This window comes from Aspergillus sclerotioniger (assembly GCF_003184525.1).
Source record: "Aspergillus sclerotioniger CBS 115572 chromosome Unknown BO94scaffold_17, whole genome shotgun sequence".
Taxonomy (NCBI): Eukaryota; Fungi; Ascomycota; class Eurotiomycetes; order Eurotiales; family Aspergillaceae; genus Aspergillus; species Aspergillus sclerotioniger.
In genome coordinates this window covers 414,794-429,562 of record NW_020291007.1, presented here as the reverse complement: position 1 = coordinate 429,562, position 14,769 = coordinate 414,794, and the positions used below count along the sequence as shown (strand labels likewise).

The window sequence follows — 14,769 nt, the reverse complement described above, 5'->3', positions numbered from 1 at the left end:
TACATATAGGCGGGGTCTGGTCCGGGTTTTTGTTTTCCTTTTTTTTACATTACTCTTTTCCACCTTTATTTTCTGTGTCCTGTGACTGCTTTACCCCCCATATTTCTATTTTTTATCTCATTCCATCATTACTGGGCTGTAGCTAGCTGCAATGCAATGTCTGCAGCACACGCAATGTAGGATATAGTGATTGTGAACGCATGGCAAGGGAAGGGATCGGAAGGCAAGGGAAGGATGGGTTGGTTAATTTAATGAGTGACGCATGAGTGTTTGATTCCTATCTTTGAGACCCAATGATTCATCTATTTACTAAATAGAGGTAAGTTTTCCTGATTCGTGTATTGAATTCAGCGTACGGAAAACAAGGGCGGCTCGTTCACCTGACTTGCGTGAGCAATGGAAACATACTCGGTCAATACGGTGAGACAAAAGAATAATGACGCTGTCATTGACTACTAGTAGTCGATATACTCCTAATTCTCCATAATTCACAGCACGGTGCAAGCATAGCACCAAGAAAGACAAACCACCGATGTAGATACATAAAGGAAGAAAGATAGACAGTCGATAACGAACCAGAGGCCCGTTTCATGAGCTCAGGATGACTAGATACAGGAACGTACGGTCCGAGATGGATGGCGTGATGAGAAGGCATGATATTGATAGAAAAGAAGAGGGCTATCCAATACCCATCTATCAAGGGACAATGTGTGCCAAACAAGGGAATCTTTTGGGCGAATCAAAATACACAGGAGATAGGAGACGTATAGGTATACTGTGCAATAGGGGAGAATGATGTATATAGCAGGCGCTGAGTGCACGACAGGGTTGGGTCGTCAAACCTAGCGGTAGGAAGTTCAGGAAGTAGCTGGCTGAAGCAAATGGTCGTGTAAGGAGAATTGAAAGATATTAGATGTCGCGTATTGCAACGGAGGTCTCAGGATTTATGCACGAGGTGGTCGCTCGCGTCGCTAATGATATTGGAGACCCGGTCGATCCACTCCTGGGTCAGTGTCCAATTTCCAGAGTCGATGCAATCTCGAATGGCAGGGAAGAGTGTGGGATCATAGCCGGACCAGAGCTCAGGGCCGAAGATAACGTGCTTAAACTGTGTGCGGTTCGGAACCTGTTTAAATGCGGTTAGATTTCGTATCCCAAGAAAAGCTACCAAGTCACTTACACCGCCATCTGGCCTGTCGTCTAGAAGATGGGTTTCGAAATGAGCCATCCGCGTATTATGCGACAGCCGCTGAACCGCAATAACGTTATTCTCATAACCGCCGGCTCCCCAGACAGCATCATGCCATATCTGGGCCCATTTTTGGAATTGTGCCGTGTCGTCCTTGAGCTTCGCTGCTGCTTCATACATGGGCTTGAAGGTCACAGATACATCCCGGACAGCGTTCTCAGGAGCGCCATTAGCAACCGGGACATTTCTTGACTTGGCATAATTCTCAATATCGGTAACATAGCTACCAACGTGGTCCGCATATGCTTCCAAATCGAATGGCAGGATGGGACTGTCTGCAAGTTGGAGAACTAGCAAGCCCCAGAACTGGCCCAAAGCCTTGTGGTACTGGAAGTCGGGGTCCCCGAATTTGACCATCCAGTCCCAGTTCTCATAGCAGCTGTGGTACGGAAACGGTGCGCCGGTGAAGCCGAAATCCACACTGGAGGTTCCAGCGATGTCCTGGAAAGCCACGTAATCGCTGCCAGAACCAAGGGGCCCAAGTCTCTTCTTCTTCTTCTCCCACAGATCTTTTAGCGATTCATTGCTGATAGGGTCCGAGATCCGGCCTAGGATCTGCATGATGATACCTTCGAATAAGGGGCTTCCCGCGGCCTCGAATTCTTTCCCGCTAACACCGACGTCGACGTTGATGTAGGCGTACGCATTCTCGCGAAGAGCTTGCAAATCCTTCTCAACGTGCTCCGTCGAGCCAACAAGGTTGTACTCTTCTGCATCCCAGCTGATAAATTCGATGGTGCGCAGTGGGCGCCAACCAAACGTAAGCAACTCTCCAAAGACTCGAGCAAGCTCTAGAAAAACAGCTGTGCCACTGCCCGGGTCTGCGCTCCCTAAACACCACGAGTCTCGGTGGTTACCGACAATGATTTTCTTCTCCGGCTGTTCTAGCCCAATGATCCTCCCCACCACGTTGTAAATGGGCTGTCTTTCTACCTCATCTTGGATGTTCACGAGGTTGATAGTGGGGGACGATGCGTCTCCGGTCCACCATTGACCCACGTCTGGGACACCACCAACCCATTGAGCCGGCACCTTCAATCCGTGACCCTTGAGCACCTGCAAGAGCCTTTGAGCATCACGCCAGGCGAGAGGGATGCTAGGGATATTGGTCAAGCCCAAGCTTTCCTCGGGCTTGAGCCTCTTCTTCTCGTCTGGTGTCGACGCGAAACCTGGTGAAAGGACGTCTCCAACTACCCATGACATCAGACTGACAGCCCCTCTTTGTGTGCCATCTGCTGGCATGTAACGTCCTTCTGGAAATGCAGGGCCTTGAACATAACCATCCTCGGCCGGATCAGAGTATATTATACAACCAGCTGCACCAGCCAGTTCTGCAGCTTTGACCTTCAGGGCCCGATCGGTCTCTGTTCCATAATAACGAACCAGCGCTATGGAGCCGCTCAGGTTAATTCCTTGATCGGCGAGATATTGAAAGTCTTCCCGGGAGCCATAATTGGCGTACACGAGGTGGCCGGTAACATTCCCGGACTTAGAATGACCATGGAATACCGGAGTCCGCTCATTATCCTCCTCCAAGGCAGCCTCCCAGGCCAGGTCGGGAGGATCAATAATCACCACCTTCCGACCATCCTGCCGGGGGTAGTTCAAGTACACCTGAAACTCTTCCATCTCGACCTCATCGAAATTGGCCTGCTTGAACTCCGATGCGACCCATTCCGCCAGAACGAAACTGCCTTCCGTGCCAGCAATATGGGGATATGCGGTCAACTTCTCCAAGTTCTCTGCAATGCTGGTTTCGTTGATATGTCCCTGCACAAAATTCTCCACGGATGCCGCGCTATAAGACTGTCCCATGACGAATCGGTTATTCGTGTTGAAAAGATCCGAGATGAAGAAGACATAGACAACAGTGACAACCAGCAACAACCCGAAGACGCGCAGCAAGATCATGCAGCCGTTGTGCTTCAGGCCCGATCGAGCTTCGTCTAGGTGGACGGTGAATCGGAAACTTGGCAGCGTTGGCAGATAACGACGTAGGGGTAGATTGAACGAAGAGAGTGTACGGGTCAAATCGTTGAATCGCTTCGAGAATCGAGACCGTAGGCGAGAACGTTGAGATGACGATTGATGGCCGGCATCCTCCACGTCCATCTGATCCAGTTCCCGCTGCAACTCCTCGAGCGAGCCCCTATCCGAGCCGGATGCCGACTCGAGGTCATCGAGGCTATTCCGGGCGGACTCGACGGTGGGAGGTCGATATCCATGGTGTCGAGATTCTGCGCGGCCACCGGTTTGAGGGCCGCGCTGAAGTAGACCTTGTCTTTCGGCGTTGTCACTGACTTCATCGGAAGAATCGAGGTGTGATCGGGAAGAGCCCGGACGAGCGCCGATAGCCTCTTCATAAGATGGGATTGGAAGGGATTCGTATTCGAACTTATCGTCGTTCCCCATGGCGGGAGGTATGGGGCTCCCGGGAGCCGTGCGAGTTGGGTAGTATCACAGATACCGGGCTAAGCGGGATCATGATCTGGATGCGAAAGGAGTGACAACAAGTGCAGCCATGCTCCCGAATCGGAGGGGGCGGGAACGAACGACAGGGGATATCGAGGCAGAGGGAGGGAGAGAGGGAGGGGGGAGGATTAAGAGGGGTTTTTGGCGAAAGGAGGTTGTGGAGGGAATGAATGCTAAGCGTAGCAGTAGATCGCAGTGTCAGATCAGAGTGAGGCAGTTGGAAGTGTATTTAGCCAGAACTCACTTGGGTTTCGCCGTTCTTTCCTTTCCCCGGACCACCCGTCAGTCAGGTCGAAGTGAGTGACTGAGGCTACCTACGCGTGGCGCAGTCGAGCACTGGGCGACCCACGGCTCGGCTTCCGCAGGCAGAAGGGTTCTCTGGATCAGAATTCTCCCGACCGATAAAGAACAATCCAGACACACTTCCTGCGTAGATCTTCCACATGCCGATCTGGATATGCCGTTGACAACCGTCGATAACTTGGTATGGATTGGTTGCAACCGGTGATGATCAGGGAGGGGTCATAAATGAATAATTGATGCTGGAGGAAACAACTGTGCAACTGGAGATGCCATACAGTTCTCGACTCTAGCCGTACTGTACTACTATACAGAGAGTGTGTGTATTCGTTGAAGACAACCATCTGCTGAGGATCTAATATCTATCTCCTGTCCACCTTTCGAATCTAGTTAGCCAACCCAGTCTGCATTTTGCTTAGTTAGTTCTTGGCCCACCAGAATGCATTATTATTCCGCGCCATGTGTGGTCGAGAGATTCTCATAGATACTATTATATCTTCTAAGGCTCTCTATGCAATTGAACTAACTGGACAGCCAAGTTCCAGCAGTTTTGCTTCATCATGTCGTTGCCCACCGTGCACATAGTCAGTTACCCACATATTCTTACAATATCTGCAGCACACGCAATCCAGGCATTAGTATTGGCATCGACTATGTCTTTGACTTACCCGAGAACCTTCTAGCGTCTCCATTCCGGGACCGACATGGAGACCCCAACGACGACCACTCTTTCGCAGCTTTAAGAATGCCACTCAGTATCAGGCAACGTGAGAGCAAAATGTCAAGTACGGTGGATATTCCTCGTCACTGGCTCCAGTGGGTAGTCATTGAGCGCCGCCGACCCATCTCGCGCGAAGAGCACGGCCAAAGATCGGTATTGATCTTCACTGGAGGATTTATTCTGCAATCCTAACACTTTCCGCTTCCGAACCCACTGGGGCCCTGATTAGGACTCTGAGTCGCGGCAATATGGAGTCCTATATACAGGCTGGACCCGAAAGCTCCACAAGATAAGATTGATTATTTCCTCAATTTATTTCACACCATGGCCAGGTCACACCCGGGGGGATGTAGTCGGAACCTCATTTGATTTGACTGGGATTGAGATTACCCTCGAGGGGTTTAACTTTGGTTGCATGCTTTACTCTTGTTGTGTGCATTTGGCGTTAACACATGTCGAATTGCTAAGCTGACATACTTCAGGCTTCCAGGCAAACGCAACATGATTGCGAGCGCAGTCGGGGGATCGGCTGACTGCATCGCCTTGGCCCTTGCCGGGGGTTTGGTCTGTTAGCAGCAATATGACTGTCATATGGTGGGGAGGGGAAAAGTGTGGAACAGGGAGGAGACGAGGGGCAACACTTGATACCCACAGATCCAGCAGGACTGTTAGACGACTTATCCTGCGTGGTCGCATATGCAATCCGATCAGAGGATTCGCGTGAAGATACTCCGAGGCCACACGAAATTTCCTCGTAAACAGAGTTGTCATCATGAGCAATCAATGCTCGGGATGCAGGGGAGGGACAAAGGATACGTACCAGGGAGCGCACCCCATTGTCGCGTCAGGTGCTCGGCATGTTGGAAGGGGAACGGCTAACAGCGGATTACATCATGTAGCTGCAGTTATGCTGCATTGGTGTAGTTTATTATTGTAGCAGTGATTCCGTACTAATACAGTGGATGGGGAGGGTGGGATGGATATCTATATCGGCGGCGGGGATGTATAACAGTACAGTGAGTGAGTGGCCCGATGGTACTAAACTCACAAGAGTCGGTGAAACGGAAAGCCAAGGGCGAAGACTCATCCACCCGGAGCAAGCAGCAGTCGGTAAGACCACTAGGAGTTAGGTTGTGCAATGATGCGTTGGGTGGGAGAGCTGTGGTTGGAGCCAGCCATAACCTGATCCCCCCCGTTTTCGGGACATAGGATGAAGAGTACGGCGTATACCAGATCCTGGACACCTTCAGATTTTCTCCCTTCCCAACAATTGTGGAAATTAGGAGGTGGATCTCTTTTAGAGACCGTCCGGTGAATCTCCCCATCCGCAATTTCAGCCCCTTTCGATCGCCGGTCGCTGGAAGGCAAAGGGTATTATGGAACGTTCTTGCTGGTCTCGCGGCGCCGCATCTGTGTCTTCCGCGAGCATCGACATAGTAGTATATCTAGGCTAGATCCGCGGCGTGACTTTGGAGGGGGAGAGCACCCGGTGCTGACAACCTCAGGCACCCCAGGGCAGGTCAGGGCACCCACCAACCACAGCTTGAAGGAAGGACCAGGCGGCCCCACCGGGCTACGCACTAACAGGCCACTAGCTGATACGAACGTAGTGCCGTCCTGCATAGTACTGTGTAGGAACTAGGAACGGGGGGACTGACCCAGTCGTTTTTTTTTGCCTCCGGCCGGTGGAAAGTCCCGCCTAGGAAACCGTTCGCCCGCTGGAACTTGCAGCCTACAGTATATCGTGTGCTTCACTACTTATAACTCCCCTTTCACCTGCTCCAAAGCTCTCCTTTTCTTCTCACCTGTATTCTTCTTTTTCCTCCTCCATTACTCTCTCTTGATTCCCCCCCACGCCATAGCTCTCTCTTATTTTCTGAGTGCACCTCACCTTTACTTTGCTGTCCCACTTTCCTCTAATAATACTTACCCCTCCTATTTCACATTATCACCATGTCTGCCCGTCCTCAGAACATCGGTATCAAGGCCATTGAGGTCTACTTCCCTCGCCAGGTACGTCTTCAGCTTCCGTCCACTCTTTTAATGCTTCCAATTTGGGGCGGTATACTAACCGCGTATGCAGTGTGTCGACCAGGCTGAACTCGAGAAGTTCGATGGCGTGAGTGAAGGCAAATACACAATTGGTCTCGGCCAGACCAAGATGAGCTTCTGTGATGACCGTGAAGGTATGCAATGCTTGAGATATAGTTTCGATGGTCGGGGGACAATATTGACATTCAACTGCCCGCAGACATCTACTCCGTTGCTCTGACCACCTTCTCCTCCCTCATGCGCAAGTACAACATCGACCCTAACTCCATTGGTCGCCTCGAGGTCGGTACCGAGACCCTTTTGGATAAGTCCAAGTCCGTCAAGTCCGTCCTGATGCAGCTCCTGGCTCCTCACGGAAACACCAACGTCGAGGGTGTCGACAACGTCAATGCTTGCTATGGTGGAACCAATGCCGTCTTCAACAGCATCAACTGGCTCGAGTCCTCTGCCTGGGATGGCAGAGATGCCGTTGTGGTGTGCGGTGACATTGCCTTGTACGCTGAGGGAGCTGCTCGCCCTACTGGCGGTGCTGGCTGCGTGGCCATGCTGATCGGTCCCGACGCTCCTATCGTGTTCGAGCCTGGTCTTCGTGCTTCCTACGTCACTCATGCCTACGACTTCTACAAGCCCGACTTGACCAGTGAGTACCCGGTAGTGGACGGCCACTTCTCCCTCAGATGTTACACTGAGGCTGTCGACGCCTGCTACAAGGCCTACAACGCTCGCGAGAAGACCTTGAAGGAAAAGATCCAGAACGGCACCAACGGTACCGCCCAGGACGAGACCAAGACTGGCTTGGACCGCTTTGACTACCTCTGCTACCACGCACCTACCTGCAAGCTGGTGCAGAAGTCCTTCGCTCGTATGCTCTACAACGACTATCTCACGAACCCCACCCACACTGCTTTCACCGAAGTTGCTCCTGAGCTGCGTGACTTGGACTACGCCACCTCTCTCACCGATAAGAACGTGGAGAAGACCTTCATGGGCCTGACCAAGAAGCGCTTTGCTGAGCGCGTGAAGCCTGCTCTTGAGATTGCCACTCTGTGTGGTAACATGTACACTGCCACTGTCTGGGCTGGTCTGGCTAGCTTGATCTCCCACGTCACCTTCGACCCTAGTCAGCCCAAGCGCATCGGTCTCTTCTCGTACGGCAGTGGACTTGCCAGCTCCCTGCTCAGTGTGAAGATCGTTGGAGATGTCTCCAACATGGTTGAGAAACTTAACCTCAAGGACCGTCTCAGCGCCAGAACCGTCTTGCCTCCTCAGGCCTATGTTGATGTAAGAACCTCTCGATCTTGCTCTATGCTTCACCGAAACAACTTACTGACATGGACTTACACAGATGTGTGCCCTCCGTGAGCACGCTCACTTGAAGAAGAACTTTAAGCCTTCTGGCAACACGGAGACGCTCTTCCCCGGTACCTACTACCTTACTGAGGTGGATGATATGTTCCGCCGCAAGTACGACGTCAAGGCGTAAATGATGACGAGCACATGATGGACTTGCTTTCGACCTTTCTTCTTTGGACATGACCAGTTGCTTAGACGGTTTTACTAGATTCCCTTCAGCATGCGTGTTGTTTATGTGTTGTTCCGCCTTAATAGAGCTCGGATGCAGCGGGATGCTCCTTCAGGTCTCCGGATCTGATTTTCCTCTGCGTCTTTTCTTGGGTTTTAATGTTTCATATCTTGTTCATTTTTCCTCCCAGTGAGGAAACTTTCTTGTCCAGACGGGGGCTGGAACGCAGTTATATAAGGCGATGACCAATTGCTTCCGACTCTTGGGAGACTTTCAAGGACAATGATAATAATATAGCTAATCAAGACACTTGACTTGAACCTGCGTGACTTCTTTCTTCTATTTTCTGCCTTTGAAGGCCAGTTGCTGCGGCATGTTGGGTCATGTGACTGGGGTTTAAGAGTGGCGCGGTCTTCCAGTTCCTGAACCCAACCCATTGCAGGTGCGGTACAAGGTTGACTCCCTGATCTGGGCGCCTAAGGGACAAGAGAACGATAGAGCTGCTGCTAGGACCATGAACCTCCTCAACGGAGTGAAATCCGGCACCGGCCAAGAATAGCAGCAACTCGAGGTATCCGGCCGGGGTTATTGTTTTACTTCCCGCCGACTCTGTCGTCCTTCCTAGTAGTGACCCACTACATGTCAATCTCATCACATCATAAGCACTCAACTTTGTCTCGCGTGGACGTGATTCGTCCAGTTCAAGAAGCACAAGCACGCTGCAGGTGGTCGACAGAGAAGAACCACTAAGGCGCCCAGGCGCCGTCTAGGGTCATGGCCGGCGCGTACTGTGACGACCTCCCAGGCCTCTGATTTATCGACATGTTCCGGCGGGTATATTCTTAGAATCTCTCTGGGTCTGAAACTATCGCATCGGGCGATTGCAACCTAAGGGCGTTGAGCGCAATGGCCAATGCCCATCGACCTGGCTGCGGCTCCCCCAGACCCTGCTATCAAACCTCGGCGCGTAGCACTGCAACGACTCCCTCAAGCACCACGCGCCGTGGAGGTCTACTAGTCACTCGTGGTTTATTTTTTCCTCAAACATCTGCTTGCCGCCGACTAATAGACATTCAGGGCTTGACGCTCTGGCGGGAACCCGTCGATCTAGCTACAATGACCAGAATAGACGAAACGACCATGTTGCCGAATATAGATCCTATGCAGATTTGGACGAACCCAAGCATGAACAGACTACCGGCAGCCTGGTTCAGATCTGAAGAACCGAAGAAGATGTCAAATATAGAAACATTTTGACGCGCGACAGTCGATGAAACACTCTCGCTGGCCCTATGAGCGTTTGCGCTGCACATCATCCAAGCAGATGTCGGCAGTCCCTGTGTCCACGATCTTACCACCTCCCTCATGGATACCTAGATGGGCTAGCGACTGGGTGTCGCAATGGAGCCCTTTTTGTTTCATGTCGCCTGCAGCCAATTCGTTTGATCTTGTATCTTTTTTTGGATCAAGGGACTCATAGGCCCCAAATCGAAGAGCATTTAATATCCAACCGTTTTCCATCTGAATGTGCCAGAGTTCAGTACGGTCACTCACAACAACAAGTCGAGCTTGACAACCTTGCATATCCTTTGCCCAAGTGCATCTTTTCACATCCATTTCGCCCTATTCCCGCGTGGGCCTTGCTTGTTTGATACATTGTGGGAAGCTGGACCTTCCTCTAAGCTATCTGCCGGCCGCTTATTTCATCTATATTGTTTCAAACCTACAGTGACTGGAAACCAACAACATGTCTGTAGAGTTCTCCTATTATCAGCCCTCCACCCCCCCTGCACTACACCTGCAAGAATACGTTGGAACGGGGCATAGTCGCAACGCTTCCGATTCCTCCGTTTACTCCAACAACTCATCGCCCTGGTCTGCCATCACATCGGCCACCAGTCCAATCGTTGATTCCCCCCCTCAGCACCACCATGGGCCTACTCTGCTTCCAAAGATCAGACCACAAGACGTTGTGATTGAGCCTCCACCCACCAGCGGGTCTCATCGTCAGCGGCGGGTGCTATCAAATACCCGGAATCCTCCAGGCTTCTTGCCCTTCTCTTCCAACCGCCGGCCGAGCCAACACAATGCTGTCGAGGCCTCGGAATGCGTCTCTCTGGTATCTCCGGTGGTGGCCTCTCCGACGTACACAGCCCGCCATGGTTCGACGTTGTCGTCTCCCGTGAGTGTAACCCCGTTGCAGAAGCGCAAGGCGACTAGCGGGCATTCTCGATCCGTATCTGCCTCCAACGTGGACGACTCAAGACCGAACCGGGGCAGCTACCCAGCATATCGGCAGGTCCTCAGATACTCTTCTCAACCTCAGAGCTCCCCCACCACACCGGCTACGCCGGCCACGCCTAATATCATAGTGTACCCGCCATATGCTCAGCATTCGCCCATTGAGCCATGCTACCCCAAAGTTTGGCCTCAAATGCAGGTCCCACTGATGCTCCCTGGCTCACCATACGGGTATGTGCGAGCCTCCAGCGCCCAGTGCTCTCCCGTCGGCCTTGTCCACCACACAGAGGGGCCGCATCCGCAGTCGACCACTTTGCTCTCGTATTTAACCGCTCCGACGCAAGCAATCAATCTCGTGCGCAACGTAAACGTGATTCCGATGCGGGGCTTGCATGATTTCTTTTGGTGGGACATTCGAAACTTGCGCAGTTGGACCTCGTTTTCTCTGAGTACTTTCAACTCCATCAGTGGCCTTCCCAAGCTTCTCAAGACTGCGATCTCGTCGCACCTCACTCCTTCAACCATTCTTCCAAGCTCCTATCTATCTCCAGATTGCGAACCAGCTCTGGTAAGCGTCATCCGAGACATCTATGCACCTCGGATCAATGCTGCCTTGGCAGTATCTCAAGGGCCGGATCACTTGACCCTTTACGATGTCCCTATTCCGCATGGGTCTCCCAACAAACACTACGGTGGGCCACACTTCCTTGCCAACTACGCGTCAGACACAGAACGGACAAGCTCAGGCCTTCCACGAGGACGGCTCGTTGGCATCGTCAAGACATTTGACCGCTGGAATACAGGGATGCGTAATGAAGCGCCTCACCGCAGAGTCGAGTATCTCAACGGGCTGGCACACCTGCAACGATGCATGCGCGAGCATTCCTGCCGATACGGCTTCATCCTTACCGAAATTGAGCTTGTATGTGTGCGGGCCGGTTGTGATGAGGGTGACGACGTCCCCTACTTTGGTTTCTTGGAACTTTCTTCCCCCATTCCAACCAAGATTGCGGTTAGCCAGCATGGGCATGGCCCAGAACCGTATTCCAGCGCTTATGGCTATCCACACTCCCCCACTCCATCCACCGACAGTTCCCTGGCAAGCCAATCCCCCGTGCTGGATAGTTATCCCATGTCGGGATCGGAGGAGTTGGATGTGCCAATGACAGCCAGCTTGGCGTTGTACTTTTTGCTGATGCTTTCGAAGTCGGTGCCCTTGCCGGCGCAACCTTCTGCCCATCTCAACGTGGGAGGACCGGGGGCGCTGACCCGGCAGCGCTTCCTACCCGAGGGGAAAGACAAATGGATCCCTGAGCCTCAGATGGGAGAGCGCCGTGATGCCAAGCGAGTGCGAGGTTGGGTGTGGCCGCAAGATGCATGGCATCGCCGGGAAGGGGGAGGCGCTCCTCGTTCCCGGGCGATGACAACAGAACCCCGACCGAAAAAGTGGCACAAATAATGTTAATATCAACGGGGACTGGCTTCGTGGTGGTTACATAGTTTTGGTTGGTCGGATATAGTAATGTAATGTATTTCTCAGAAACTTCTCACTTAGGCATGAACCATCCCAACATAGGAGGCAGCAAGAGATCACTGAACTGACCATCAAACTCGTAGTTTTCATCGTATTTTTGTTTGCTTATGTCTACAAACATAGCGCAGTCTCCGTCGGCAGCCCAGACCAATGCCTCCAACCCACCGATCTCCCAGAGTCGTCTATTACATCGATAATCACCTACAACGACAGATTGAAGGTAGATCAGTTCATGAAACCGTCTCCCAAGGTCCTCACTCCACTGTCTACCCCGATTTCAAGCGTGTCGTCGATGGCGATCCCGAATTTCCCTTTTGGGCGATAAGGACCTTGGGATCCAAGTACCCTGGGGAGTGCGCATCAACCATAACTCAACCCAATATAAAGGCAAGATACTATCTCCAATTCAAGCCTCTCATACAGATTGAGAATTTTCTCTATCATCAATCCCATTTTTATACCTTCAACGAGAGCATTCGGCTAACCATCACGGACAATGGTAGGCAAAACCACCACCAACACCACCAACACCACATCATCCTTCCCAGATATCCTCGATGTAATCATCGTCGGTGCCGGTCCCTGCGGCCTAGCAGTCGCCGCCAGACTACGAGAAGAAACCCCCTCGGCCATGTTCACAGACGACGAACACCAACGTTATCACTGGATCAACAAACACAGTGGTCGAATGGCTCTGGTGCAAGCGCATCGGGGAAAGTTAAAGGGCGTAAAAGCGGATAAATGGCAGGGATACGATTCTCGTCGTTCGAGACGGGCGTCCTCTTCAGCTTCTTCTTCCTACTCGTCTGCGTCTTCTCCGCCGTCATTGTCTTCGTCTGTTTCTTCAGACCCGGAAATAGTTATGGAAGAGGGAGGTGGCCAAAATGGTACTTCCACCCTCGTGCTAGATAGTTCGGGGGATCAGTGGATGCAGAGGTGGAATAGGGCTTTCCGAACGTTGGAGATCGAGCAGCTTCGCAGTCCGATGTTCTTCCATGTGGATCCGAGAGATCGGGATGGCATGTTGGCGTATACGCAGGAGTCGAGCAGGGAGAAAGATCTGTGGGAGATTTCGGGATGCGTGGGTAAGGAGTTGAGTAAACATAAGAAGAAGAAGCAGCGGTCGAGGGCACAGTGAGTAGATTCCTGACCCCTGGGATGTTGAGCCGTGTGTTTCTGGAGCATATGCTAATCGATGGGGGTTTGATGGTTGACAGGGCTGTTGGAGAGGTTGAAATCGATGAAAGAGACCGTAAAGATTACTTTTCACCTTCGACGGGGCTGTTTGCCGATTACTGTGGGAGTATTGTGTCCCGGTATGGGCTGGACTCGCCCGGAATGATCAGGAAGTGTGAGGTGAATGATATATGCTACGACTACCACCCAGAGTTGTCACCATCTGACAAGATTTTTACTGTCACAACGGCCGACGGCACACGATTCTATAGTCGCGTGGTGGTGTTGGCTATTGGGCCGGGGAGGACAAAGATACTGCCGTTCAATCTGTCCGGGGACGAGGAGCAAGGTGCTTGTCATAGCACAGAGATTCGCACATTTCCCAGTCCTAATGTGAAGGCCAAGATCAAGCAGCGCCAGGAGACGAATGTGGTGGTCGTTGGAGGAGGGCTGTCGTCAGCGCAGGTCGTGGACATGGCAATTCGAAGAGGCGTTACCAATGTGTGGTTTCTTTTGAGGTCGGATTTTAAAGGTAAGCAGCACAGCCCACAAGCCGGCATGACCGAACAATTATGTGGGATGCTGACCAGCAAACCAGTCAAGCACTTCGACCTTGCTTTGAACTGGATGGGCAAATTCAAAAACTTCGAGAAGGCAGCTTTCTGGTCCGCAGACACGGACGAGGAACGCCTTGAGATGATCAAAGCCGCGCGCAATGGCGGCAGTATCACGCCACGGTATCAGAAGATCCTGAAGCAACATGTGGCGTGTCACCGACTTTCTATACACCCACGGACCGTCATTTGCGGCAGGGAGTACTGCGCCTCCTCACGCACATGGCGTCTTACGACAGATCCCCCGATCCCCGACCTCCCTCGCATCGATTATATATACTTCGCAACAGGCATGCAGGCAGATGTGAACGAGCTTCCGCCGCTCCAGCGGATGAATCATGATTATCCAATTGAAACCAAGCAGGGGTTGCCTTGTATCACCGATGACCTGATGTGGCAATCCGATGTACCTCTCTTCTTAACGGGCCGGCTGGGGTCCCTTCGTCTGGGTCCGGGTGCGGCCAATCTCGAGGGAGCAAGGCTGGGGGCAGAGCGAATCGCGTGGGCAATGGAGGAGGTATTGGGTCGAGAAGGATCAGAGGATACGGGGTCTGAAAGATCCAAGCAGTGTTTCTGCGGGTTGGGGAATCGATATGCTGAACTTGCTGACGTAGATGGGTGAGACAACGAGTGTGATGAACATGAGACTATGCTTTGGGGCTGTAGGCATAGGCTGTATGCATTTCAAAGAATACAATGGCTCATCATGATGAAGATGTGCTGTCTCAGTGTCTCAGAAGCCTTAATGCTGTATGTAAAATGACTATACTGTAAATAGCTTACATACAAGTCCTTCCGTAGATCACACACAGCACAGCCTATGATACCTGTAATACTGAACCATACGTAACTTGCAGTACAGATGGCGAGGCTGACTCGGGACTCGGA

General features: G+C 52.0%; 5 protein-coding genes across 5 annotated transcripts; 3 read left to right on the top strand and 2 right to left on the bottom strand.

Moving 5' to 3' along the window:
- Positions 1–937: 937 nt before the first annotated feature.
- BO94DRAFT_586586 (M28 family metallopeptidase) lies at positions 938–3,661 on the bottom strand (the record flags this gene model as incomplete). The annotated part of the gene is made up of 2 exons (XM_025615768.1): positions 938–1,126; positions 1,181–3,661. The coding sequence occupies 2 exons, from the start codon at positions 3,659–3,661 to the stop codon at positions 938–940; spliced, it is 2,670 nt and encodes an 889-aa protein (XP_025466536.1).
- Positions 3,662–6,445: 2,784 nt separating this feature from the next.
- Positions 6,446–8,631, top strand: erg13 (hydroxymethylglutaryl-CoA synthase). The gene is made up of 4 exons (XM_025611957.1): positions 6,446–6,755; positions 6,826–6,928; positions 6,994–8,075; positions 8,140–8,631. The coding sequence occupies exons 1-4, from the start codon at positions 6,696–6,698 to the stop codon at positions 8,275–8,277; spliced, it is 1,383 nt and encodes a 460-aa protein (XP_025466535.1). The 5' UTR covers positions 6,446–6,695; the 3' UTR covers positions 8,278–8,631.
- Positions 8,632–9,389: 758 nt separating this feature from the next.
- On the bottom strand, positions 9,390–9,933 carry BO94DRAFT_547197 (uncharacterized protein; the record flags this gene model as incomplete). Its single annotated transcript, XM_025613319.1, has 3 exons — positions 9,390–9,532; positions 9,672–9,837; positions 9,871–9,933. The coding sequence occupies 3 exons, from the start codon at positions 9,931–9,933 to the stop codon at positions 9,390–9,392; spliced, it is 372 nt and encodes a 123-aa protein (XP_025466534.1).
- A 130-nt stretch (positions 9,934–10,063) lies between these two features.
- On the top strand, positions 10,064–12,416 carry BO94DRAFT_586584 (uncharacterized protein; the record flags this gene model as incomplete). The annotated part of the gene is made up of 2 exons (XM_025615767.1): positions 10,064–11,912; positions 12,175–12,416. The coding sequence occupies 2 exons, from the start codon at positions 10,064–10,066 to the stop codon at positions 12,414–12,416; spliced, it is 2,091 nt and encodes a 696-aa protein (XP_025466533.1).
- Positions 12,417–12,587: 171 nt separating this feature from the next.
- Positions 12,588–14,710, top strand: BO94DRAFT_518798 (FAD binding domain protein; the record flags this gene model as incomplete). The annotated part of the gene is made up of 3 exons (XM_025610045.1): positions 12,588–13,225; positions 13,309–13,799; positions 13,866–14,710. The coding sequence occupies 3 exons, from the start codon at positions 12,588–12,590 to the stop codon at positions 14,501–14,503; spliced, it is 1,767 nt and encodes a 588-aa protein (XP_025466532.1). The 3' UTR covers positions 14,504–14,710.
- Positions 14,711–14,769: the final 59 nt, after the last annotated feature.